Source organism: Cutaneotrichosporon oleaginosum (assembly GCF_008065305.1).
Source record: "Cutaneotrichosporon oleaginosum strain ATCC 20508 chromosome Unknown ATCC20508_contig04, whole genome shotgun sequence".
NCBI lineage: Eukaryota > Fungi > Basidiomycota > Tremellomycetes > Trichosporonales > Trichosporonaceae > Cutaneotrichosporon > Cutaneotrichosporon oleaginosum.
The window spans coordinates 2,578,173-2,602,016 of NW_027072173.1; the positions used below are offsets into that span (position 1 = coordinate 2,578,173).

Sequence of the window (23,844 nt, forward strand, 5' to 3'; positions counted from 1 at the left end):
TTCGACTCGCGACTCGCTGGCAGCGCACAGACAAAGGGCGCAAGATCCGCTCCGCCCCGTTATTCTCTTTGCACGATCTTTGACACCGATCCAACAGCGTGTACACACAGTGATTCTCGTGATGCTATGATGCACAATTCTCCTTGCACCGCTGCGAGGTTGATGCAATATACCATAGCCACCCTCTTCCTTTCATCCTTGGCATTCTCTGCCATCTTTCCTTGCTCAATTGCTCCACCTCGTTGCTGAATTGCTCAATTGCTGCTGCACGTCGTTTCCCATTGTTTTTACTTTGGACTCTCAAAGTAGTGGAGGGCAGAAACCGGACTTGATGTCCAATCTCCGGCAGCTCACCCCTTTCTCGCACATGGCACACCGCGACTGTTGTCAACGAACGATCCATCCACCATCCTCAATTCCGTCAACAATGTCGCACGGTACGCTGCATGCGCCGCCGTTCTCACCACAGGTGTCCGTCGCATACAGGGCCGCTTCACGACCTCCGCATCGTCCGAGGCTTATCAGCGCCAGCTGCTCGCGCCGTGAGTTCCCCTCCTCGCTCTCCTCTCCCTCTCGCTACCATCCACGCATCCACCTTCCTCGTCCAGTTCCCTACCGTCATTCGTGCGCACACGCATCGCTAATTCCAGTGTCAAGCGCTGGCGCCGCGGATGGGTCCAGCCCGCCGGCCTCCCCGAGGGAAGCACGTACAAGGTGTGCAAATGGCAGCGCGTCGACGAGGTAAGGCTCTCCTTGACCCCCAAGTAGTTGACAAAAGATGGCTACCACTCCTTTCGAGGACGACGAGATGGATCCCGAGACGGATACCGAGGACGAGCACACCGAAGCGCCCACCGCCGCTGTCACGCCCGCCCGCCTGACTGAAACACCGGCGCCCGATCGCCTGGACAAGGTGGCCACTCCGCTAGACAAGGGCACGCCCAAGCCAAAGGAGGGTGAGGAAATACGCGTCGACGAGGTCGCCATTGAGGTCGACGTCGACGTCGTCATGGCTGAGGTGGAGCCGGCGCCGGTGGCCGAGATGCCGGAGGCGACGATCACGGAGCTTCCGAATGCGGAGGCGAAGGAGGCGACGCCCCCCGCCGTCACCCCTACGTCTGTCGAGCTGCCTGCTGCCTCTGCGCCAGTGGAGGAAGGTGCGGACACGCCCGCGGGGGCTAGTGCCGTCGTGGCTGGAACCCCTGTGGAGGTCAAGCTGGAATCTACGCTGCCTGAGGCAAAGGTGGAAACGCCTGAGGAAGCCGAGGCCGGCACGCCTGCTGTGGCCGTGGCGGACGCACACGTCGCGATACAGGAGGTTACCCCTGCCGAGGCTAAGGTGGACACGCCTGCCGAGGTCGAGCAGGCCACTCCTGCCGCTGATGCCGCGGCGCCGGAGGAGACCGAGGTTAAGGCAGAGGACAGCGCAGCGGAGACGGCGGATGTGGTGGAGGCAGAGGCAGTCGAGAAGACTTCCGCCCTAGAGGAGCAGGCGGAGGCGAAGGTCGTCGAGATCGTGGAAGCGGAGAAGGTGGAGGTGTCGGCCGCCGAGCCCGTCGCGTCCACTGAGGCCGCGCCTTCGACCGGGGTCGATGTGAAGGAGCAGGCGGAGGAGAAGGCGGGCGAGGTTGCGGAGATGGAGCAGGTAGAGGAGCCCGTCGTCGAGCCAGTAGGAATGGCTGAGACGTTGGCGGAGAAGGGTGACCTGGAGACGGAGGTTAATCTCGAGCAGGCTGAAAGCGAAGAGAAGACTGCGGAGGCTACCTTGACGGAGAGCGAGACCGAGCGCAAGCCCGACGCCGAGCCTGCGCACAAACCAGCAGCCGACGCGGTCACCGCTGCGGCTGTCGAGCCAGCCGACGCAACACAAGACGTCGACGGCGATGTCAAGATGGCCGACGAGTAGATAATTGTATGCACCCGTGTCTGTATCCCTTCGCGTCGCGAGCCTGGTACAGCAACAGCATGTAGTTCACGTAGAATACACATTACAACATTACTTCTCGCACACCGTGTCTAGAGCGGCTGCGCCCTTCGTCGGGCTGAGGTGTGGCCGCTCCTCGTCCTCGACGTCCCACTCGTCGAAAGACCGCTGGCTGCTCCCGCGCGGCAGCTGCTTGACGGTCTCCTGGGTAGCCGATCGCGGCATCACCGTCTCTTGCGTATATGAGCGCGGCAAGATTCCCGCTTGTGAGCGAGGGAGTGGCGGCAGCGTCTCTAGGGGAGACAGCGGCAGCTCGGGAGGCGACACAGGCGGAGAGAAGCTATAAGGAGAGGCAATGTCGCTCCCATTGCCGCCGCTCGCCCGTCTACTTGAGCGGTCTTCGTCCTCATCCGGCGTCTCGGCGCCGACAGTCTCGAGTGTCTCCGTCTCGGCTTCAAACTCCAGACTCGGCCGCACAGTCACAAGCTCTTCAGTGCCATCGCTGTGGTCTGGATCAAGGATGCGTGGTATGCCGCCCGACGTGTCGAGGGCGTCGACGAGCTTGGCGCTCGTCGGGGCGCTCAAACTCGCGGATCGGGGGGGAGGGAGGATCATGCCCCGGTCAGGCACAGAGATTGACGGCGGCCGGCGCGCAGTCACTATAGGTGATGGCCCGAAGGGCGAGGCGGGGGATGAGCCGCGGCGCGAATGTGACCTCGACCCCGAGAATGAGTTTGAGCCAGAGCCGGATCCAGAGCCGGAACTGCTCGACGCATGCGAGTGAGGGGAGGGCTGTGCCGACGCTGTGCGGCGGTGTGCGAGGACGCTAACTGACGTTGAGGCACCCCGCGAGTGCGAGGGACGCGGCACCGCGCTCGTTGATGCACCGCGCAAGTGACCCTTAACAGTGGGCACATCGGACGAGTACGACGGCTTGCGTGGGATGGTCGCGAACGAGGGGCGCGCGGTCAGTGTCGGCATGCGCTCCGCTTCATCATGACTGTCATCCATGGACAGGTCAAGAGTGGTGTCGGGAGAGATGTCGGGTGTGCTGTCATCATCGAATGTCGCAACGTCAACCGCGCCGCGCTGTGCAGCATGGAATGGGCGGGCCGGGTAGGGCGCACTCCTTGCCGAAGTCGAGCCCACGCGGCCGAACTCGTCGATCTCAACTGCCTCCTCTGAAAGCATCTCGGAGATGCCATCACCAGGACCATCTTCATCCTCGTCGTCCGAGTCCATTTCGGGACCAGAGATGCCCTCCGATACGCTCTCAAGTGCGCCATCCTCGTCATCACTCCACGACTGCAACTCTTCCTGCACAGCGAAGATCTTCTGCGGCAACTATCGTTAGCTAGCATCCTACGTGGCAATCTCACCTGCGCAACGCGCTCGCAGAAATCGTCGAATTCGGCCTCGGACTGAACAAGGAAGCCGAGCAACATGCTAGGGTCTAATCCAGAAAGGGGAAGTTTCTTGACGCGGTCGCAATGGAACGTCTTGAGCTTATCCTCTGGATACGCGCTCGCGTACCACGCCGTCTGTGGGTCAACTGGAAGACGCTTGCGCATTGAAGACGCCACAGAGTTGGGGATGGAGCCATGTGCTGCGTGCCGCGACGGCGCGGGAGACGCCTGCACCGACGGCGGGTGAGGGGCACTTAGGGTCGGGGTAGCAGGCGACGGTGGAGTGGTTGTTCGTGGTGGCGTCTGAGGGTCTATCCTCAGCGGCTGCATAGGCGTGAGGCGCCGAGAACGTTTGGTGCGGGCAGGCGACTCTTCAACTCTGTCGACATCCACCACGCCGAGGACGGGGACTGAGTGCGCCGATCCGGCGCTCGGGGTAGGTGAGTGGGGCTCAGCCATCTCATTGTCCTCATCTTCCTCCAAGGGAGGGCCCGACCACGAGTCGCGATGGACTGGTTCGCTTGTTGCTGCAGATAATGGGGGGACACGAGGAGGAACGGCAGGACGCGTGTAGTGGGGGTCAAGATAGAAGAGGTGGTTTGCCTGCGTCCCCACAAAGTAGTATGACGAGTCGGGGCGTCCCCCTGCAATGCCAACACTCTGTGGCCATTCAAACATGTTCTTGATCGAGTCGTAATAGATAGGATTGACGTTGTCGAGACCCAAGCGCGTTGCCACCAGGATAAGCACAGCCTGGTTCCCCCATGACGATCGATGCGTCGAGATGGGTCTCATTTTGCGGGGAGACTGAGGCTCCCAACCGTCCGTGGTCGTGTTTGATGCTGCAAAGACATCGGACTTGTAAATGATGCCGTCCTGTGCCGACACAACGCTCACGCCGCAGATGGGGAAAGAGTTGGCAAGCGATCGCAGAGCACCAGCAGCTGTGCTTGGACCGAACCACTGCCCAATCTCCTTACCAAGTTCCTTCCCGATCATGGCCATGCGGTGCACGCTGAAAGGACAGAGGGGCGAGGGGTCGTCGAGGAACCAAGAGAGAATGCGCACATGGGTAGCGTATGCTTCCAGGAGGGCGAGATCCATCGGAGTCTCAGGATGAAGCTTGGGCCGCTCCTGCGGCAGGCGCCAGCCACGGCCGAGGTGGACGTCAATGAGCGCGTTGGCTAAAATGCTTTGGCCTGTGCGCAGCATGCAACCCCATCCCGAATCGGAGGTATAAAGCGTCTCGCCCCTTAGCCATCCTCCTCGCCCAGTCGTCGGCGTACTCTGCGATGGAAGACCAGAAGGAGCATGCTCGGAGGTTGAAAACGCGCCGTAATACGCCTGGGGGGTCGGTAGCAGAGTGTTCTCGTGGAAGGGCTGGATAGGAGGATAGTTGGAGCGATATGTGCACCACACGCGCGAGCGGAAGTCATCGTAGACTGATGTCAGCGATCACAGAGATAAGTCAAAGAACCTACATCCATCCGGCCACTTGAGTATTTCCTTGTCTTTAGCCTTGTCCTTGCGGTAGCGACCAGCAGCATCGGGGGATGGAGTGGACGGGCCATCGGCCTGAGCCGCAAGATTGAAGCTCGAGCCGAAAATGGTGCTCAACTTGGTGGGAGGTGTCGACGAAGAGCCGCTCCCCTCCCTCAGGCGGTTTGACCATGGGGATGACAGCTCGCCCGAAGTGGGAGTCTCGCTGTGGAAGGGATCATCGGATGCTGGCGTCCAGCCGGGATGCTTGACGCCCATGACATACATGGCTTCCTGACAGTGGTCGGGCTGGGCTTCTGAGTCCACGAGGGTTCTCAGCCCGTTTGCAGCCTTGGTCCGGACAGCGGCAAATGCGCCCGTGAGGAAGCTGGGGCCCTTGCGTAAAGGAGATGGAGGGGTCGCTGTCACATCGTGCTGTTGTTGGGGGGATCCGCTCTGCTCGCCGCTGCTGCCTAACAGATTGGAGAACCAGCCTCGCCCTCCCGCCGTCTGCGACTGGGCATTGGGCGGCGGCTGAAGCATGAGAGGTCGCGCGGTATGGGGCGCCGATGTGGAGAACTGGCTGAGCTGGCCCGAGCTCTCACGCGGCCGCAGGGTCTGTATATTCATTCCATGTATCGAGTCTTCGTTCGTTGACGATGACGCACGTCTGACCTTCGTGTTGGAGTGATACTGCCACGAGGAGGGTTGCGACGACTCGCCAGAGGATCGATGAATGGGAGACTCGCGCGAGTGAACACGAGCCAGGCTACCCCACTTGCGCGATGCGCCGGTTTCGTTGGACGAAGCAGAAGACGAGAACGAGGACTGCCTCCCGGCCAGCGGGATCGGCAAGTTGCTCGCGGATGATGGAGGGGCATGCGCAGGGGTGTCGTCGTTGTGGCCGTTGGAGGAAGAGTTCGAGCCAGTTGCCCGGTGGAAGAGTCTTGAGGTCTTCTTAGCAAGGCGCTTGCCACGACCGTCTCGCTTCTCAACGCGAGGCGCGACCTGAACACGCTCAATGGATAGAGTATCGACAGAGCGCGAGAGGGTGCTTGCCTCGCGGCCCATGGAGGCATCGGGGTCGACGCGCCCGTTGCTTGTGCCCCCCTCAATGAGCCACTCGTCATCCTCGTCCTCGGGACCTGACACCATCGGGGAGGGCGTCGAACGACCACGGTTGTGTGGCCGGAACAAGCTGAGCTTGCGGCGGGGCTGCCCACTGCCGGCGCCAGCGCCGTCGACTGGGAGAGGTGAGTGGGAGCGCGACGAGGAAGCCTGGCTGGACACGGTTAGATGCGAGTCACGCCTCTGCGGCGAATCGATACCGCTCATCTGTGAGTCAGCAGATGTTATGGGGTGGGAGTGTGGAGGTCGAGATCCGCCACCAACGAACGCAGCGTACAAGATGAAGAGGCGGAGAGGGACGTACTGGAGCGGACTAGACCGGAATGACAGAGATGGATAGTGTCCAGGTCACGCTGGGCCGAGCGGCGACGCGTCGAGCGGCCTTGCTCCCGAGTGGAGGGCCGTGCGCTTGTGGTGACCGGGGCGGGATTCGAGTCGCCGGGGAGGTGAGAGGATGAGAGAGGTGGAGCGTATTGCTGGTTGAGAGCGAGATGGATGGAGATGAGATGGAAGTGCGAGTGATGGAGAGGAGGAGACTCGAGGAGGAGGATGGAGAGTGCGAGTGCGGATGAAGGACGCAGGAGATGAGTGTGACTGTTGGAAGGGGGGGGGGGGGGTGACGTTACAGGGTGGAAGGGTGCGCTTTAGTGGGTGGCCACCCTGTGCAGAGCGATCCTCAACGCCAACACGTCGTCGGTGCCTGGCTCTATCCATCCCTCAGACTGACTGGGCCACCGCTTTCACAACTCATCTTGTCCTCAATCACTCACTCTTGCTCGCCATGAACAAGGTACTCCCCGCCGCCTCTCAACAATGCTCACCCCGAGGCAGGTATCAGCTGGCCCATCCAAGAGGAGACAAGCGACCCGCTCGCCGCCTTCTTCCAACCAGGTTCAGTGAGTCCGCCCCGCGGTGGAGGTGATCCGCATTCCAGGCCGCCAGCCGCCGGAGAGCGCCGACCAGCATAGTTGTTCATCGCTTTGCATCTACAACTCTGGCTGCGGCCATCACTTGCACTGACCTTCCTGTACGCCATGCTCATACCATCTCCGCCTGCATCCCCATCCACATCTATGGTCGCTAACGGAAGAAACTCACATGGCACTACAACTGGAACAAACGATGGGATTGCCAGCTTTTGCCGCACACCTCGCCTAACCTGCAGCTCAACGCCGAGTTCGTTCCCATGATGTGAGTTTCAGGCGGTTACCTCGCGACGGCAGCTCGGGATCAGGCGAAGGCCGATGAGGTTGTCCTCACGACGGGCATTCCGGTCTCATAAGGTCATGTCCGCACGCTGCTCTGCGCGTTCCAAAGCCGAACCGAAGCGCGTCCTGTTGCTGGTGGACTGAGGCTCTATTCCACCCTCCCTCATCTCTTTCTAAAGATTGCTTCGCCATTCTGCTGATATGCTCTGCCACGGCGCAAGCTACTCTTCAAAGCTTACCACAGCTTCGCACCGCCCTATCTCAATAACGGCGTTGATGTGCAGGGAGACTGGCAGCTCATGCTGGGTTACAATGAACCAGGTATGAACGCTGTCCCCCCCCCCCCCCCCCCCCCCCCCCCCCGCCGATGAACTGACTCGAGATCACGCCAATCCCGCCGTCGCCGTGCAGACGTCGCCTGCTGAGTGTGCCGCTGCGTGAGTTGATGCGCCGCGGTGCGGCGACCGTCCATGGTGGGGTTTGCACCTCGCGCGCCTGTACCACGGAAACGCGGTTACTGCATATATCATCTAACTTCGAAGCACCCAGAGCTGACAGAGAGCTGGGTCGAACTCGCCAAACTGCGATCACCAGGGAGGCGACTTGCCTCGCCTGCTGTGGCAGTCGACCTCAACTGGCTTAAGGTAAGCTGCCGACTTGCAAGCTTGCTCACCCGTCCAGGAGTTCTTCTCCTACCTTCCTCCGGGAGCTCGGCCTGACCTCCTTGCCGTGCACGTGTACACCACCACTTTTGAGTCGCTGCGCGACAAGCTTGAGGAGTACTACCGGGAGTTTGGGCTGCCCATCATTCTCACGGAGTTTGCCATGACAGTGAGTCAACTGCGCAGCCGGTGAGGTGTGGGGCTCGCCCATGCATCCGGCAAGGCTCTGACTCATAGAGCTTCGATCCTAATGTCCCACCTCCCCATGACATGCAGCAGGTGCACAACTTTATGGGTAAGCACTGGGGTTCTAATTCATCCAGCTGACAACAGGACAAGCAACCAAATGGCTGGACGAGACGCCGTGGATCGAGTGAGCCTTTCATTGCATTCTTTTGATGCTGATTACAGGCGGTATGCCTGGTTCGGAGCGGTCCGCAATAGCTACCACCTTCATGGCGTACACGAGCTAAACCGTCTGATGGATGCGGTCGGCAATGTCACGGCCTTGTGAGCTAAGCATCTTGTACTGAGCTGACGGTAGGGGCCGTCAATACATCGCCGGTGGCCATGATTAGACTACAGCTGCAGCATGCAGAGCTGATCCGCCCTGTGGCATGCGCCGCAGATTGTCCACTGGCTGCCAGGAAGCTTCACCACGCACGGGGTGCTCACTCACATGACTCCTTTGCCCATGCGCCCGTCCGTGAACTTTCAGTTGTCTGATCTTGCGTTGTCACGTTGACATCATCCACCATCCCACCTGATCGGTTTCCTTCCCCTCCTCACCAGGTTCCGAAAGCCATCCCCCATGCCCGGCTCAGCGGCCACCCAGTCCAAGCGCCAGAGCGTCAAGCGCGAGCGCTCGCCATCAGAGAGCGAGGATGACCACAAACCTAAGAAGACCAAGAACGGAAAGGCGAAGCCTCGGCCGTGGACTGGCGAAGAGCTCGTCAGCCTCCTCAACATCGCTCTCAGCGGGGGCGCTTCCAGGACCAACTTTGAGGGCAAGGTACCCGGTCGCACAGCCGCGCAGTGCGTCGGCACCTGGAAGTAAGCTACTAGGCTGATTGCGCTAGCTGACAGCAGCATGACAGTCCTGCCCTTCCTGCTCAAGGCGGTGCGCGAGAAGGGCGACAAGAAGCAGGCGTAGACTCGTATTCGGCAGCGGATGAATCAGGCTACACAAAGCGACGGGCGCCACGATTGTCGGCGAAGGTCTTTAGGCGAAGGTCTTTAGGTGTATAGTACACAATCACAATCCTCGGCTGGTCACCACCTGATCTCACCTCTCGCCTCTTATCGCATACCTTACGCTTCTAGGCATGCAGCGAAGCCACATCGCCCCCCTGGCTGAGACGACTGAATGTGCTCACGGGATTCCCCTGCTGAATCCTATTGCTCTCTGGGTCAGCGCCAACGCTCGCGCTTCAAAGAAGTGCGTGAGAGAGCGGTGCAAAGAGTAGCGACTTTGAGGTTGGGTGCGGCGCGTGCGCTGGTGAGGAGACTCGGCGAGCGGGCGCAGGATTGTCGGCTTCTCCTCGCATGTGTGCCCCGTCCAGTCATGAAGCGTAGGCTGCGCTCACCCGGCCAGTTCTCACCTCATAACCTTCGTTCACCCTCACTGATCCTCACTAAAGTCCCGAAATGCCCAGCCCCTCGCCATCTCCTGAACCATTTCCGCGCCGAGCCAAGCGGGCGCCGTCGAGCGACTACGACCCGCCGGAGGACGAGGATGAGGACATCAAGCCCAAGAAGCAACGCAAGACCAAAGGCGGCGGCGGCGGCAAAGCCCCTCCCCGCGCCTGGACGGGCGAAGAGCTTGATGCACTCTTCACCATCGCTCTCGCGTCGGGCCCTAGCCGCGTCAACTTTGAAGGAAAGATCGCGGGGCGTACGGGTTTACAGTGCCTCAAGACGTGGGAGTGAGTGCGCCAGTTTCGGGGTCGCATGAAGCCTGACGCATGACAGGAATACCCTCCTCCCATACCTGCACAAAATGGCGCGCGAGAAGGGCGTGAAGAAGTGATCTCCGCAGGGAGATTCTGGGCTCGCCGTCACGGTGCGGCCAGGGCGATCGAGGGCGGCTTCGTAGCGTCATGTACACTGGTAGGAATGGCAGGTAATCAGTATCGGGCGTGATGGGTGCGAGGGCGCAGCTACGGTTGTGCCGGAGGCCAGCGGCGAAGAGCTCATCGGGATTCACATGGAGACTCACATGCAACCTCGCGCTCGCACCGTTCGCACCCCCGACCTCGCAACCCACCTCTTCTCCCTCCCAAGCCTCACCATACTCCTTATACCTTTGACCCATCGTCACACTTCTTCTGACCCTCTCTAAATCTGGTCATCACCCCAGCACTCTTCTCATAACCTCAACGTCGTACTTCCCCCCAAATTCAACAATCCACCTCATCCACCTCATCACCATGAAGCGCGCCCGTGAATCTGAGGACGAGCTCTCCCCAACCCCACCTCCGAAACCCAAGCGCCAGCCCAAGAAGTCCAGGCCGCGCGTGCACTCTTCCTCGCCCTCGCCGTTGCTGACTTCCGCCTCCGACACGAAGCCAGACCTCGCCGACAAGCCCAAGAAGAAGGGCAAGACGGCTGGTGGCCCCGCCGCCGGGCGCAAGTGGACCGCGGCTGAGTATTTGGCCCTCCTCAATCACGCCATGCCCAAGGTCCCACAGAAGGCGTGGGAGGGCGTGCTCCCCGACCGCACGGCGCTGCAGTGCGACCGTGCGTGGAAGTAAGTCGTGCCGAGGTAGAGCTGACGCCTGCCGCCGCGTCGTTCCTAAACTCATCAAGCTCCTGCGCACCGATGGCGAGAAGGGCGAGTAGAAGTGCGAGGGCGGGTCCATGTGTAGCACTGCAAGATACATAAAACAAAGAGAGACCAAAGGGAATTGGAGCTGGGCGCTGGGCGCTGCAGAATCACGTCACCACTGTGCTATAGATACACTGCATCCTTGCTACGGAATATGGGAGCGAGAATCCTCGCAGAGGCCCCTCACAGAGGTGGGCTCACTCCTGATTATGGCAGCCACCGCACCAGGCGGCGACCGCTGCTGTCTACGTCAACGTCCTTATGGGTCGTTCATGGTCCATCAACTCATCACGGTCATTCTCGTCATGAAGCTACCGGCGGCACAGCCACCAGAGAGGTTTAGACAAGCTCGGTGGAGTTGAAGTACTTGACGTAGCTGGGGTTAACACCGCTCGCAGCTCCAAGGTGGCAACTCACTTGACCTCCCAGTACGCATTGTTGAACGCTTGACCATTGTTGCGGACATAGTCGATGCACGAGTTGTAGCCGGTGATGGCGGCGCAGCTGCTCTCCTGGCCGGCGTAACCGCTCTGGTGCCAGACGGCATCGGCGCCGGCCCAGTCGCCGCAGAGGGTCGTGTCGAAGATGTTGAAGTGGTCGTAGAAGAACTGGTAGGGACTGCAGGAAGTCGAGGGGAAGTGAGCCACCGGGGTGCCCCAGTTGTCGGGGTTGGGGTTGCCGTTAGTAATGTCGTCGGGGATGTTGTAGCGGGGGTGGAACCAGGCGGTGATACCCGACTTCTGCCAGGCGAGGACGTAGACGCCGCCGCCGATCTCGTTGAAGCCGGCACCGTACGACTGGGTGGACTGGTCGTGCACACCACAGCCCTGGTTGCCCGTGTTAGCGGACGAGCAGTCGAACGAGTCGAAGTTGCCCGTCGTCATCTTGCCGAGCTGGTTGTTTTCGAGGTCGCGCGGCATGGTGCAGCCGCGGCCGGTGTGCAGCGAGACCTGGTTCTTGGTGAAGGCGTTGACACCCTCGAGAATGTCGATCTCGCCACCTTCCGGCCAGTTCGGGCCGTTCTGCCACCATGCGGGCCAGGTGCCACAACCAATAGGCATGTGGACGGCGTCCATGATGACCATGCCGCCAGTCCAGACGCGGTTGGCGTGAATGCGGACCGACATGCGGCCGCGGTCGACACGCTCCGTCGTCTCGACACGCATAATGGCGCGCCCCGCGCTGTTGATCGAGACTAGACCGTTGTCCCATGCGACGCCAGCATCGACGTACTGGACATCGCCGTGGGTCGGGTCATCCCAATGCCACCAGTTCCAGTACTGCGAGTCGAAGAAGTTGGAGCCCTGGATGGTGTCGACGTGCTGCCACTTCGAGCTGGGGGTTGGTGCCGGGGCAGGGGTGTCAGACGAGGCAGGGGCGGAGGGCGACGGCGGCGGCGACGGCGAGGGCGACGGTGTCATGCTGCTGCAGTGGGCAGTGCCACCGCCGTTGTTGCTGTTACCGTTGCCGTTGTTGCTGCCCTTCCAACCCCACCTGTCCTCGTGCCACTTGCCGTCATCGCCCTCCCATTCCTTTCGGCGGCGGACGAAGCGCTGGGCAGTGGTTTCGTTAGAGGCTGGTTTGCGCTCGGCGAGGACCGGCTCGCCGACAGCAGAGCGCCGGAACTTGGAGGGAAGAGTCGCGCCATTGACCATCGAGGCTAAGAGGGCGAAAAGAACAACCGAGTGGAACATGTTTGAGGGGCGGGTGTAGCGTCGGAGAGTGCAAGAGGCGGATGGAGGGGGGGGGGGAAGAGGGAGAGAAGAAGGTAACTCTAGTGGGCAGCGGCTAGCGCGTGCTCGTTCGACCAGCGAAGAAGATACCTGTTGACGCCAGCGTCGGCTGTAGGTGGCAAGTAGTAGTGTAGAGGAGTGGCGACCATGATGTAGGTGTTGTTTAATGTGGGTGCGAGGCGAATGGGCAAGCGGAGTTGAGAGGATGATGGACGGGTGGAGCAAAAGAGCAAGACAAGGTGTGATGCCAATGCCGAGATACCGAGTGTGGCGAGTGATAAGATCGACGGGGGAGCATTGTTCGCCATCAAAAAAGGATGGATGTACATTGAAAGAAGGAATCGAGCAAGAGAACCAAAAGAAGATCGTGCGTGCGGGAAGGGCGATCAGCTCGGACTCTCACAAGGCGGCGCCGCCACGCTCCGCACGTCCCCACTCGGCTCAGCCAGTGGGGCCACCACCACCATTCACTCGCAGACTTGCGTCGTTGTCGATGAAGGTGGTGGCGGCGGCATCGTGGGCTTGAACTCACGTTGGGGGGAGTGGAACTCGAGATGAAGATGTGTTGGGTGGTGTGGGAAAAGAGCGGGGAGTGAGACCGGTACATGGCTTTTGAAGGGGCCCGGGGGGTGCAGGCCTGCTGGGGCAGCGCCAGCAGAGATGCTGCGGGGTGCAGAGCTGCAGGCTGAGTGGCCAGCTGACAGCTGGGCATCTAGGGGACGACCGGGGTTGCCCATGCCGGTTCTCTTGTGCCGCGGTAGACGAGGGCCGCCACCCAAGAGCAAAGTCAGGCGCGGTCTCACTCGGTGCCTTAGGATAACCCTAACTCATCCTCGTCCAATGCACCGAATCTCTCATGTCCGACATTGACAATTCAGTACCCAGTTCCTGACATATGACGGCTCGGCACCTTGCTGGAGGGCAGGTGGGGGCATTGGAGCTGCAGCGGGAATATCTATTGGAGGACTGCAGCTGCCAAGCAGAGGCTGGCAGCGCAGGCGCGCATGTCTTGCAGGGCTTGCACCAGGCAGCATGCCAAGGAGTGCCCAATAGAAGGCTGGTCTTGCCTACGCCGTCATGATTCCTCTCGCGCAGTGCCAGTCTCCCTCGCATATGTCTCGGCGCCTGTCGGGCTGTCGGGAGCCGAGAAGAACACAAGGACAGAGATCATCGGGGCGTTTCGCGGGAGGGCGGGTGGGGGGACGGGAGAGTGAGGGAGCACTGGAATCGCTTCCAACCTCCCCGTTCCCCGAAGAATACGGCCGTGCGCTGAAGGCTTCAGTTTCAGCAGCCCAGCACCAGTCCAGATCGTTACTTGATCACTCTAAGACAGTCATCGTAACTTGCCAAGTGTGAAGCACGCTTGGGGCCCGCAGACAGCCATCGGAAGCGGATTCGGAAACGTGTGCGCGAATATTAGAAGGGAAACGGTGACTATCAGGAGGCGTGGAAGGGCGGTCATTGGAAGCTGGGCATGTGACACCCCTGGGGGTCTAGTGCGTCTGAGGCTCGGCGCTCCTCGGCCCTCTGGGCATAGACGGCACATGGGAGCTCGGACAGCGCTCGCCTGCCTCCTCCGGACCAGCGCCGATCGTGATGAGCGCCAAGACGGGCGCCGAGCGCCGAGGTCAAACGAAGGCTGGTCGCTCCACCGTGGCTTTGGATAAGCTTGCCAAGTCCTCTAGAAAGCTTGAAACTGGGATCAACAGCAGAAATCAGGCTCGTCCGCAGTGACATGTTTGTTTGTTTGTTGTTTGACCGGCATGTGGACATGAGCGCATCTCCGCTTTTCCACCCACGTGAAACAGCTCCCGCTGTCCGATTACGCGATCAGTCCACTTTTGCCACCCTCGGATCTGACCTCCGCCTCCACCTTCGGCATGCGCGGCACCCGGCGCCGCCCAAGAGCCGTTCCGCACTGACTCGAAATACCATTTTCCGCCCACCTCGGTCTGCACTTCCACTACATCACTCTCGACGCGTTCACCATCACGATGACTGTGTCGCAGCCCCAGAGCATCACCGTCGGCGTCCTGGCGCTCCAGGGCGCGTTCATCGAGCACATTCATTACTTGGAGCGGTAGGTAGACGCGCTGTTGACGACACTGAACGAAGGGTGCGCCCACAGGGCACGAAGCTGAACGCGATCGCTGTGAGGACGCCGGAGGAGTTGGCGGTGAGTGAAGCGATTCACTTTCACGCGTTAGAGGCGGAGGGCGGCGAACTGGCGGCCTGCAGATGTGTCTGGATCCAGTGCACTCGCCACCAAGCACCCCAAGACGCAGTCCGTCATCACTGGCTGCACCGGCACCCGACCAGTATCCGTGCTCTGATGGCCGATGGGCACAAGTGGTCGAGTGTTGTGCCTCGCCAACGGTGGCCGATCATGTCTTTGTGACAGTCTCTGATGGCAACCGCATGTGATGATTTCTGACGCCAGCGCTGCGACGCCCTTGTCATCCCCGGCGGCGAGTCGACCGCGATCACACGCGTCGCAGCACGCACCGACGGGCTGCTCCCCGCGCTGGTTGCCTTCGTCGCGGACCCCGAGCGACCAGTATACGGGACGTGCGCGGGCATGATCCTGATGGCGGACGACGTGGGCGGCGGCAAGCGCAAGGGCGACGGCGGTCGCTGGGGAGGACTGCGCGGCATGAAGGTCTGGCGCAACCTGTACGGCGGGCAGCTCGAGTCGTTCGAGTGCGCCATGTCCATCCCCTGCTTGTCGTCTCCGGAGCCGTTCAACGCCATCTTCATCCGCGCTCCAGCAGTGCACTCGCTCGACAAGAGTATAGAAGGCACTGAGATCCTCGCCAGCCTGCCCCAGGAGTGTGTCGCTGCGCCGCCACCCGCAGACACGCCACTCGGGCCGCCCGATGTCTCGACTACCGGCGCAGTCATGCTGCGCCAGGGACGCAAGCTCGTCACTTCGTTCCACCCGGAACTGAGCGGCGACGCGCGCATTCACGAGTACTGGGTCGAGAAGTGTGTGCTGGGGCGTGAGTAATTGTAGAGGTTGGGTGTAGACGCATCGAGAGATTGCTATGTACAGTGTTAGACGCTTAGCAGCTCAGAGGCTACAAGAGACGTCCATATTGTTGCATCGTGACTATTGAATGCACACATCTATGTACTGTGCTATCCCGGTCTACTCGTTCCAGCGCGGCAGCGCGTCTGGCAAGGCGCGGCAAGTCCGTGTCCGCTCCAGCTGCAGAGCGTAAAGCAGGCACTCGCGTGCCCGCGCGTGCCGGTCCTGCCGCTCGCACACAGATGACAAGGTGAACCATGCCTCCGGCACATCCCACCCCCTATCCTGCACAAGCTGGGATAGCAGAGAGTGTGCGAGGTCAATGGCACCTGCAGTGACGTGAAGCCGCGCTACGCCGACCGCACCCGGCGGGTAGTCGGGTCTTAGCAGCAAGCTCTTGGTGAACGCCATCTGCGCGTCCTCGACCTTGTCGGCCATGCGATTCCACAGCCCAAGCTGCACCCAAACCGCCGGGTTTTCCGGGTCCCGCGTCTCGGCTTCCTCGATAGCCACGAGGGACTGTTCGAGTTTGCCCGCGCGACGGAATGACGCAGCGCTCATCAGCCACAGGTCTGAGAGAAGGCGCTCTTCTTCAGGCGCGCGGCGCACAACCTGCTTTACGGGTGGTGGAGGTGGGCCTCTCGCCCCCGCACCGGCGTAGTGTGAGTGAACTGCGGTGGGCGCGATACTCGGCGCGCCGGACCCTGATGCGGCGCTCGCCGCGCGGGATTTCGGCACCGACTCTGGACGCAGGGTAGTGCTCGGCACGCTGGCGCTGCGAGTGTGGGAGTGTGACCGTGCGACGCTCGGCACATGCAGGTGCTTGGGAAGCAGGCTCTTCTTGTGATGGAGTCGTCGGGGCTCGTCTTCAACAGCGCTTTCGTTTACTGGTGGCCGGGCTGGCGTGGCGGCGCGTGTTGGACTCGGTGGCTGCACTGTCACGTCTGTTGGCGCCAGCCCCGGGACTGGAGAGCCGCGCGATGGCCCTCTTATTGATGGAACGCGTGTGCTGATCGTACCTGAGCGGCGGCGCTCGTCACGCTCACCCTTTTCCGTTCTCTGCGAGAAGAAGAGGAAGAGCTCCTGCTGCTGCTCGAGGGCGATGTCGGGCCCGCGCAGTTTCTCCGTAATGACGTTCTGCGTCATGCGGAGCTGGATCACGCTCTCGAGACGGCGGAAGCGGGATGGATGGGGGATTGGTGCGGGTGTTGGAGTGATCAAGACGCCCTGTGGGGAGAGCAGCGGCCGAGGTGGCGTGACGCCGTGTCCGTTCACCGTGGGGAGGTCGCCTTCCTCGGCGGCGAGCGCCTCGTCGTCCGCCTCCCATAATGTGACTCCCGCCTCGCAGGCTTTCAACGCCCCCTCCCAGTCACCGGTGGCAGTGAGCAACAGCGCGAGCAAGTGCCACGAGCGCACACTGTGATCGTCAAGCTCGAGCGCCTCCCTCACAGCCTGGAGAGCTGGCTGGATAGACCGCGCCGCGCCCTCAGCGTACGCCAAGTGATAAAATGCTCTCGCTGATGTGGGATCCAGAACGGTCGCCCTCCGCAGATGGTTGATTGCCTGTGCCTGGTACTTTGGTCTCTCGACTCTATCCGCGTCCTTTGTCGACATGGCCTGACGGACCACGCCCTTGTTCTCCTCGACGAGCGCTGCGACCTTGCGCGAGATGCCGCCTTGCCGGACCGCATCACCAGCCAGCGTCGCGTACCGCCATGCCTCCTTGGCGTCGCCAATTTCGCTGAGGAGCAATCGCGTGCCGACAAGCAGCGTCATCACAAAGTCCTTGTTCGAGTCCATCTCTCCGTGGAGAACTGGATCCTTATTCGCGTGGCCGTTGGCGTCGATTGGTTCGTCATTCGGGTTGTCGGTCAGCTCGCCGTCCTCGATCGTCGTTTGACGCTGCAGTGCAAGGGTCGACTCGGGGTTCTCGGCCAAGCGTGCTTTCAACACCGTGTCAACATATAGCTCAAAGACTCGACGAGCTTCGATTGTTTCTCCTGTCGTGGCGAGGAGGCACGTCAAGCGGCGCAGGATAAGCTGGCTCTGGAACGTGAGGCTGGTTGCCCACCACAGGATGGCGATCGCGTCGCGGGTGAGGCTGCGCTCGTGATCGGGGAAGAGGGATACCTGGTCGGCAAACTGAATCACGGGCACGTTGAGCTTGCCTGCCTCAGGGAAGGCCGTAGTGTTCTCGAGCAGGCGCTGACCGTAGCGAAGCGCTTCGACGACCTCAGCACGCCATGTAACGCGCGCAGTTCTGTTCGCAACGCCCCCCGAGAGAAGATATGGTTCGGGGACGGTGGCACCGGCTGGTGGGAAGGCCTCGAACAGTGCCGCGAGATAGAGGCTGAGCATGCGCTGGCGCTGGCGCGCTCGGAATGTTGGCGGCCACCCCGCTGCAAGGGCATGGTACGTTCTGAGGATGCGGAGGGTGAGATGTGATTCAGAGGTGTGCGCGGCGATGGCAGCGGCGCGGGTAAGTGCCGTCGAGAGGTAGCGCATGAGTTCGCGCTGGTCGACACCTGGGGGTGTGGGTCTGGACGCGGCTGAGTTCGCGTTCGCGGGTTGGAGGTATGCCGGGGTGGGCAGGGGATGGGAGGAGAGTTTGTCGAGCAGCTTGATGGCCTCTATGTAACATTGTAGGGCGAGCGACGTGTCGGGACGCGAGGCGAGTTCAAAGCACATGCCCTGCACGGCGCGGGCGCGGACGCGCTCCGTCACCGCCGCGTCGCCGGGGACCACGCCGTCAGCAGCATCGCTCGTCCACTCGAACGAGCCGTACGCGCTCAGTGCCGAGTCGTAGTCGGCGAGGACGTAGAATCCATACGCAGATGTGAGGGCAGCGCTTCTTCTCTCGGCCTCGCTGAGTTTCGTCGGCGGCAGCGCCATTAAACCCTGGACTGCGGCCTTGACATCGTCCGTTGACGAAAGTGGGGTGCGCGCCCACCGCGCGCCGTGCGCCCACGCATCTGGTCCGGCTCCGTCGGGCCCGTCGACCTCGTCACGCGTGGATCCGCGACGCAAGTCGGCTGCAGCAATGCTTCTCAGCGCCCCAACAACCTCGGTGTCTGCATTAGCCCCGCACACAAACAGCGCGAGCACTCACTTCCACCCGTGTGCTTGCCCCATTTACGGAGTAGTTCGCCCCACGGCAGCGCGCCCCCGCTCGGTGTCGCACCGGGGTTGGATTCGGCCCAGGCGCCACGCACGAGCGCGCTGCCCAGGTTGGCGGTGTAGTGCGCGCCTTTGGTGCCTGCAGCGTGCCCGACACCGAGGCGGGACATGGTTGCGGATGGAGTGTTGCAGAGGTGTGAGGAGCAGTTGATGCACGTTGGCAGACAGATGAGTGCGGTCATCGGAAAGGTACTGTTACGTAACGACGTGTTTAAGCGGCCCCCTCTGGCTGCGCTCCGCTCGAAGTACGCGTGAGTCCGTTGGAAGGGTGGGCCCACCGGCCGCCGCGGTGTTCTGCAGCAGAGCAGCAGCGTTGTCGAGGAGCCCTATGGCGGAGTAAGGTGGGCTGGGCTTTGGAGGTGAGGTGATGCGGCGCAAGAAACAGAAATATCAACGCAGCTATGGTGCGGTGAAGCTATGGTGGCAAAGGTCTCGCACGTGGCGGTCGAGCGGCCCGGATTACAGAACAGAAAGTTGGTGGCTGCGTCATTGCGCGTTCTCAACAACAACATGTCCACGACCATCTATCCCGTCAACGGCTTCGACCCAGCGCACCTCAAGGGTGCTACGGTGGTTATTGTGCGTTCGTCTCACTCTGCAGCTGCCGGCGCTCTCGGGCGCGCCGCGCCGAACCAAGAAACTGACGCCAGCCCGCCCTGTCCCTCGGCAACGTCCCGCAGCTCGCGGCCGACCTGCTCGTCACCTCGCTCTCTCTCCGCCGCGTCGCCTTCGTAGGGCTGGGCGACACGGTCGCTCCCTTCGCGGGGCGGGGCGAAGACGGGATCGCCACGGGCGGCCTCGAATTACACGGCACGCCGACCGGCGACTTGTTCGTGCTCCTGCAGCGCGCCCCGACGCTCAAAGCGAGGAAAGACGAGCACGTGTTCCTCATCTCCACGCTCGTCGCGGACGCGGGCGTCTCTCTCGTCCTTGCATCTCTCGACGCCGCGCACCAAGACGACGCGCAGTTGCTGTACGCCCACCCCCGCCCCGCACACCGCACACAGCTGACACCAGCACGCCGCACCAGTGCATCCTGCCCCCGCACCATCTCCCGCAGCCGGTGCTGGACCGCTTGGCGGCCCTCCCACCCCTCCGGATCACGCTCGACCAGCCCGTGTCGGGATATCCCCCGTTCCTGCCGGGCGCGGGGTTGACGCGCCGCATCCTCGCCGCGTTGGCGGACAAGCCGAGCGGCGCGATCGCCGCATGGGTCGTGGAGGGAGATAACCGGGGCGACGCGCATGCGCTCGCGCGCGCCGTGCTGCGCCTGCTCGACATCGGTGCGTCTACCTCGACGAAGCTGACGCCAGAGGCCGAACTGCGCGAGCCGGCGAGCTGGGCGGGCCTCTTCGGCCCCGAAGAGTGGAGCGGGGGCACGGGGCTCAACGCCGAGATCTACGGCTAGTGGCAAACCAAGACATCCGATACAGTGTAGGACTACATTATAGCTATTCGGCGGTGCCGCCGACCTTCATGAAGGCTTTGAGGGCCTTTGCGACGCCGAAGGAGGCGCTGGCGATGCCTTGCCGCAAGGCTTTGTCGAAGCCGCCGGCGCGCGACGCGGCCTGCTGCGCCTCGCTCAGCCGGTCCGTGTTGCCCACGAGGTCGGCGAGCAGCGGCTCGCCCTGCGCCTGCAGCCGCGGCGGGAGGGAGGCGCGGCACACGCCCACGATCGAGCTGCTGACCGCGATCACTTCGGAGAGGTGCTCGTTCAGTGCGGGCCCTTGCCCGCCCGTCCGGATCGCCGCGAGCAAGTTTTGGATGTGGTTGACGAGCGCGCTGCTCTGCGTGTTGAGGTACGGCTTGAGCGCGTCCCACTCGGCGTCCGGCCCCGCCGACGTGTCAGAGTATGCGCTGTGGTTCTCGCTGTACTGGCTCTGGTGGCCGTACCCGTTATTTTGGGCCGCAGCGACCGCGGCGAACGGATTGTTGCTCCCGTACTGGTTGTGGTCGTGGGACGTGTTGGAGCGGTGGTTGCTGTACGCGTCGTGGCGGTGGGTGCTGTCGTAGCTGGCGTTGGAGCGGTGCGCGCTGTCCACCGAGTCCTGCGGGCGGTGGCTCTGGTCAAAGTACGACGGGCTGGACGACTGTTCCAGCGGCGACCGCACATTCTCCGGCGAGCTGTTGGCGACCGTGACCGAGGGCACGGGTGGCGCGCTCTCAGCCGCCGACGCGAGCCGCAACCCTGGTGTCGGCGTCGGCGTCGCCGCCGACGCGAACGGATCCCGGTCCCCATACTCGCTCCCTCTGCTGACGACGGACGCCTTGCGCTCCAAGTCGAACGACTCGGAATGCTTCCCCGCCGAACTGGCGCTCTGGAACGACGTGACGCGCAGCTCGGGCGCCTCGTACGCGCTCGGCGGGGCGGCGCCCAGCCCGCCCAGCCGCGACGGCGACCCTGGTATCGGCGACAGCCCGTATGCGCGGGGCGGGCTGATGCTGTGTCCCAGCCCACCGCTCGGCCTGCGCTCGCCATATCGCGCCGGAGGGGACATGGAGCCGCGCGCGGCGGCGGCGGCGGCGGCGGCCGCGTCCTCCTCCGCCTCGTCTATGCTCGCGTACAACCCCGACTTGCGGCGCACCATCTCCCCAATGCTCAAGTTCTGCTTGTTCAGAATCTCGCGCGTGCTCCCCGACCGCCGGATCTTGAGGAGCTTGATGATCTCGACGACGTTGGCGGTCAAGTGTCCCGCAGCCGCATCGATCAGGGACACGGGCGACAGCCCGCTCGCCATGGCGTGGTTGCGCGCGGCGGTCATGAGGGCCGAGAGGCGCGTCGTCGACTCGTACTTGAGCGACTCGAGGCGCGAGACGTCCACGTCGAGATTCGGGCTGTCTTCGAACGCCTTGACGTCGTCCCCGATGCTCGTCACGGTCTCCACCACCGCCTTCATGGACGGCAGCACGCCGGATGGCGCCGACGAGCGCGCGGCGGCCAGCAGGCCGTCGATGCCCGACTGGAAGGACGAGACGTGTACGTCCGCAATGTTGCCGTCGGACGAGGCGGGGAGGTGGTCGTTGGACAGCGGCTGCGAGACGAACATCGTAGACGTGGCCTTGAGGTTGCGTAGCTCTGTACGCGCCGCATTTGCTTGTTTGCGGTACTCGTCGACCTGTGCTTCGAGCGCGCTCTGCTTCTCGCGGTCGTGCTCGCGAGCAGTCATAAGCTCGTCGTTCTGCATCGACAGCGACCGCAGCTCGTCGACGAGTGAGCGCATCTCGTTCCGCAGCTCGGCGACAGACTCGCCGTTCGCCGCGACCACCGCCGGCGCCGGCGCCACGTCGCGCGTGGAGCGCTCCGCCCGCTCCGTCTCCAAGCGGTGCAGCTCGTCCTGGAAGCCCTCGCACCGCTGGCGCCACTGCACAATCTCCTCCTGCGCCTGCTGCATCCCGTGCTGCATTTGGCGCAGCTTCTGGTCGTACTCCTTGCGCACGGTCGCCGTCTCGTCTCTCGACACGTCCAGCTCGTCCTGCATCGAGCGTAGTGTCGACGCGTGCCCCGCCGAGCGTTCCTTCAAGCCGCGCACCTCGTCCTCGTAGTCCTTGCGCCGCTCGCGTTCGTCCGCCAGCTCGCGTTGGATGTCCTCCCGCTCGCCCTCTGCCGCCTGTAGTTTCCGCTCCAACCCAGCAATGCGCAGCTCGTACTCGGCACGCAGCTTGTGTTCCTGGTCCTCCCATCCTTTTGGGGATGTGAGGCCGCTGATGCTCCCCTTTCGTGCCCGTGTGGGGTTGGACGAGAACGACATGCGATCGAGATATTGCTCATCCGTGGCGTTTGGCGACATCGGGTCGTGCGACGCCGAGGTTTGGGAGGGCGACTCTGCGCGCTGGTCGCGCACTCCTCCCCCACCGTGCTGAAGCAGCGCCTCCGACTCCTCGTGATGTGAGTCACGCGCGTAGGGCACCTCGATCGCTTCTTCCAGCAGGCGACTTTTATTGGGCACGACGACGTCGTTGGTCGGCGTGGTGAGATTGGCGTAGCGGTCGCGCGCTTGTGAGTTGACCGACGCGTTATTGCGTTCCCGGTCGGCGCTGCTGTTGCTGCCCATGGACGAGCCCTTGCGCTGGTGCGTCGGTCGTTGTTGTCCTCGCGTCTGCGATGCCAAGCTCGACGAACTGGAGGACGGGGGGATGCCGCTGCCTCCGTACGTCGGCGTCGGGGTCTCCTCGTGCAGCATCTCCTGCTCGCCGTCGACGGCCTTGGATGCCTCGCTCTCAAACTCGGGATACCTCCTGCAGAGCTCGAAGAAGACGTCGCTCGCCAGATCCTTGAAACGGTTCTTGGGCAGCGTCGCAAGCTTTTGCCGCGCCTGGTTGCGCTTCGGGTGGAAGTCGTCGCGGACCGGCAAGAACGGGGCCACTGGGGTCAGCGAAGCTGGGGTGCGATCGCACCTGTGTTGTCCGGGTTATTGCTCTCCTCGGCGAGCCGGCGCATCAGCTCGTCGTAAACGTCCGTACTAAGCTCCAAGAACTGGAGGCGGGTCAAGCGCGTGAGCTTTTCGCGGGCGCTCGCGCGCGCCGTCGGTGATTCTGGTGTGAGCCTCCCTCTGCGCATGGATCTCGGCGCCATGAAACGAACCCTTGTTCCCGAACGCGGTGAGGAAGTCCTTGAGCGCGCGCCAGTGCACCCACGCGACATCTTTGGCGTCCTTGCGGTCCGGCTTGCGCATGGGCGCCCCGACGCCGCCGCCGACGCCGCCGCCGCCGCTGCCGCCGCCGCTCGGCTGCCGCTGCGGATGGCCGTAGCCGTTGGGACTGGGGGTGGTCGTGCTGTTCGTGCTGCCGAGACGCATATACCCGGGCCGCATGTTGCCGCTTTGCGGCGAGGGGAACTGCTGGGCCCCGGGGCCGAACCGGGTGGCCATGGCGAATTTGGAAGGGGGACTGCTAGTGAGATGCGCTGGAGGTGCGAAGAGATATGGGGGGGGGGGGGGGGGGGGGACGGGCGATCGGGGAGAGAGCGATGGGCTCGGCGGCACGACGTGTGTGGGGAAAGAGCAGATGGTGTGTGCTGGATGTGTCCGTGTGTATCCGGGGGATACTGGAGGGGGGTACTCGATGAGAAGAGAGAGCGTAAGTATGTGTGTAGACAAGATGAAGTGACCGAGATGAGAGAGAAAGAGGCGTTGTTGTCGTCTACCGACCTTGGACTGAGTTATCCCAGGCGCGTGAGGGGCGGAAGGCGAGAGAAAAGCCCAGCGTCTGGCGCGTAACGGGGATTAACAAAACACTTGTTATTCTCAGGGCTGCAATACCTAATCTCTCTAGG

General features: G+C 62.6%; 11 protein-coding genes across 11 annotated transcripts, besides 2 other annotated features; 5 read left to right on the top strand and 6 right to left on the bottom strand.

Moving 5' to 3' along the window:
* Positions 1 to 331: 331 nt before the first annotated feature.
* Positions 332 to 1,906, top strand: COLE_05467 (uncharacterized protein; the record flags this gene model as incomplete). The annotated part of the gene is made up of 4 exons (XM_065626412.1): positions 332 to 437; positions 470 to 542; positions 651 to 741; positions 800 to 1,906. The coding sequence occupies 4 exons, from the start codon at positions 332 to 334 to the stop codon at positions 1,904 to 1,906; spliced, it is 1,377 nt and encodes a 458-aa protein (XP_065482353.1).
* Positions 1,907 to 1,996: 90 nt separating this feature from the next.
* Positions 1,997 to 6,144, bottom strand: COLE_05468 (uncharacterized protein; the record flags this gene model as incomplete). Its single annotated transcript, XM_018424350.2, has 3 exons — positions 1,997 to 3,268; positions 3,304 to 4,772; positions 4,812 to 6,144. The coding sequence occupies 3 exons, from the start codon at positions 6,142 to 6,144 to the stop codon at positions 1,997 to 1,999; spliced, it is 4,074 nt and encodes a 1,357-aa protein (XP_018275839.1).
* An 891-nt stretch (positions 6,145 to 7,035) lies between these two features.
* Positions 7,036 to 7,067: a sequence feature (Short protein (COLE_05469, TXT08545.1) was converted to a misc_feature.).
* Positions 7,068 to 7,102: 35 nt separating this feature from the next.
* Positions 7,103 to 7,127: a sequence feature (Short protein (COLE_05469, TXT08545.1) was converted to a misc_feature.).
* A 488-nt stretch (positions 7,128 to 7,615) lies between these two features.
* On the top strand, positions 7,616 to 8,385 carry COLE_05470 (uncharacterized protein; the record flags this gene model as incomplete). The annotated part of the gene is made up of 6 exons (XM_018426982.2): positions 7,616 to 7,789; positions 7,827 to 7,976; positions 8,045 to 8,102; positions 8,141 to 8,180; positions 8,219 to 8,317; positions 8,352 to 8,385. 6 exons carry the CDS (start codon positions 7,616 to 7,618, stop codon positions 8,383 to 8,385), a joined length of 555 nt encoding a protein of 184 aa, XP_018275779.1.
* Positions 8,386 to 8,554: 169 nt separating this feature from the next.
* COLE_05471 (uncharacterized protein) lies at positions 8,555 to 8,899 on the bottom strand (the record flags this gene model as incomplete). Its single annotated transcript, XM_018419867.2, has 1 exon — positions 8,555 to 8,899. One exon carries the CDS (start codon positions 8,897 to 8,899, stop codon positions 8,555 to 8,557), a length of 345 nt encoding a protein of 114 aa, XP_018275780.1.
* Positions 8,900 to 9,454: 555 nt separating this feature from the next.
* Positions 9,455 to 9,836, top strand: COLE_05472 (uncharacterized protein; the record flags this gene model as incomplete). The annotated part of the gene is made up of 2 exons (XM_018425582.1): positions 9,455 to 9,732; positions 9,779 to 9,836. 2 exons carry the CDS (start codon positions 9,455 to 9,457, stop codon positions 9,834 to 9,836), a joined length of 336 nt encoding a protein of 111 aa, XP_018275781.1.
* Positions 9,837 to 10,206: 370 nt separating this feature from the next.
* Positions 10,207 to 10,689, bottom strand: COLE_05473 (uncharacterized protein; the record flags this gene model as incomplete). Its single annotated transcript, XM_018419868.2, has 1 exon — positions 10,207 to 10,689. One exon carries the CDS (start codon positions 10,687 to 10,689, stop codon positions 10,207 to 10,209), a length of 483 nt encoding a protein of 160 aa, XP_018275782.1.
* Positions 10,690 to 10,973: 284 nt separating this feature from the next.
* Positions 10,974 to 12,055, bottom strand: COLE_05474 (uncharacterized protein; the record flags this gene model as incomplete). Its single annotated transcript, XM_018420529.1, has 2 exons — positions 10,974 to 11,010; positions 11,052 to 12,055. 2 exons carry the CDS (start codon positions 12,053 to 12,055, stop codon positions 10,974 to 10,976), a joined length of 1,041 nt encoding a protein of 346 aa, XP_018275783.1.
* A 2,306-nt stretch (positions 12,056 to 14,361) lies between these two features.
* On the top strand, positions 14,362 to 15,374 carry COLE_05475 (uncharacterized protein; the record flags this gene model as incomplete). Its single annotated transcript, XM_018424351.2, has 3 exons — positions 14,362 to 14,447; positions 14,483 to 14,543; positions 14,808 to 15,374. The coding sequence occupies 3 exons, from the start codon at positions 14,362 to 14,364 to the stop codon at positions 15,372 to 15,374; spliced, it is 714 nt and encodes a 237-aa protein (XP_018275784.1).
* Positions 15,375 to 15,515: 141 nt separating this feature from the next.
* Positions 15,516 to 18,754, bottom strand: COLE_05476 (uncharacterized protein; the record flags this gene model as incomplete). The annotated part of the gene is made up of 2 exons (XM_018421557.2): positions 15,516 to 18,466; positions 18,505 to 18,754. The coding sequence occupies 2 exons, from the start codon at positions 18,752 to 18,754 to the stop codon at positions 15,516 to 15,518; spliced, it is 3,201 nt and encodes a 1,066-aa protein (XP_018275785.1).
* A 328-nt stretch (positions 18,755 to 19,082) lies between these two features.
* Positions 19,083 to 19,980, top strand: COLE_05477 (uncharacterized protein; the record flags this gene model as incomplete). Its single annotated transcript, XM_018424352.2, has 4 exons — positions 19,083 to 19,151; positions 19,223 to 19,545; positions 19,590 to 19,855; positions 19,886 to 19,980. The coding sequence occupies 4 exons, from the start codon at positions 19,083 to 19,085 to the stop codon at positions 19,978 to 19,980; spliced, it is 753 nt and encodes a 250-aa protein (XP_018275786.1).
* A 43-nt stretch (positions 19,981 to 20,023) lies between these two features.
* COLE_05478 (uncharacterized protein) lies at positions 20,024 to 23,440 on the bottom strand (the record flags this gene model as incomplete). Its single annotated transcript, XM_018426088.2, has 3 exons — positions 20,024 to 22,935; positions 22,968 to 23,105; positions 23,155 to 23,440. 3 exons carry the CDS (start codon positions 23,438 to 23,440, stop codon positions 20,024 to 20,026), a joined length of 3,336 nt encoding a protein of 1,111 aa, XP_018275787.1.
* Positions 23,441 to 23,844: the final 404 nt, after the last annotated feature.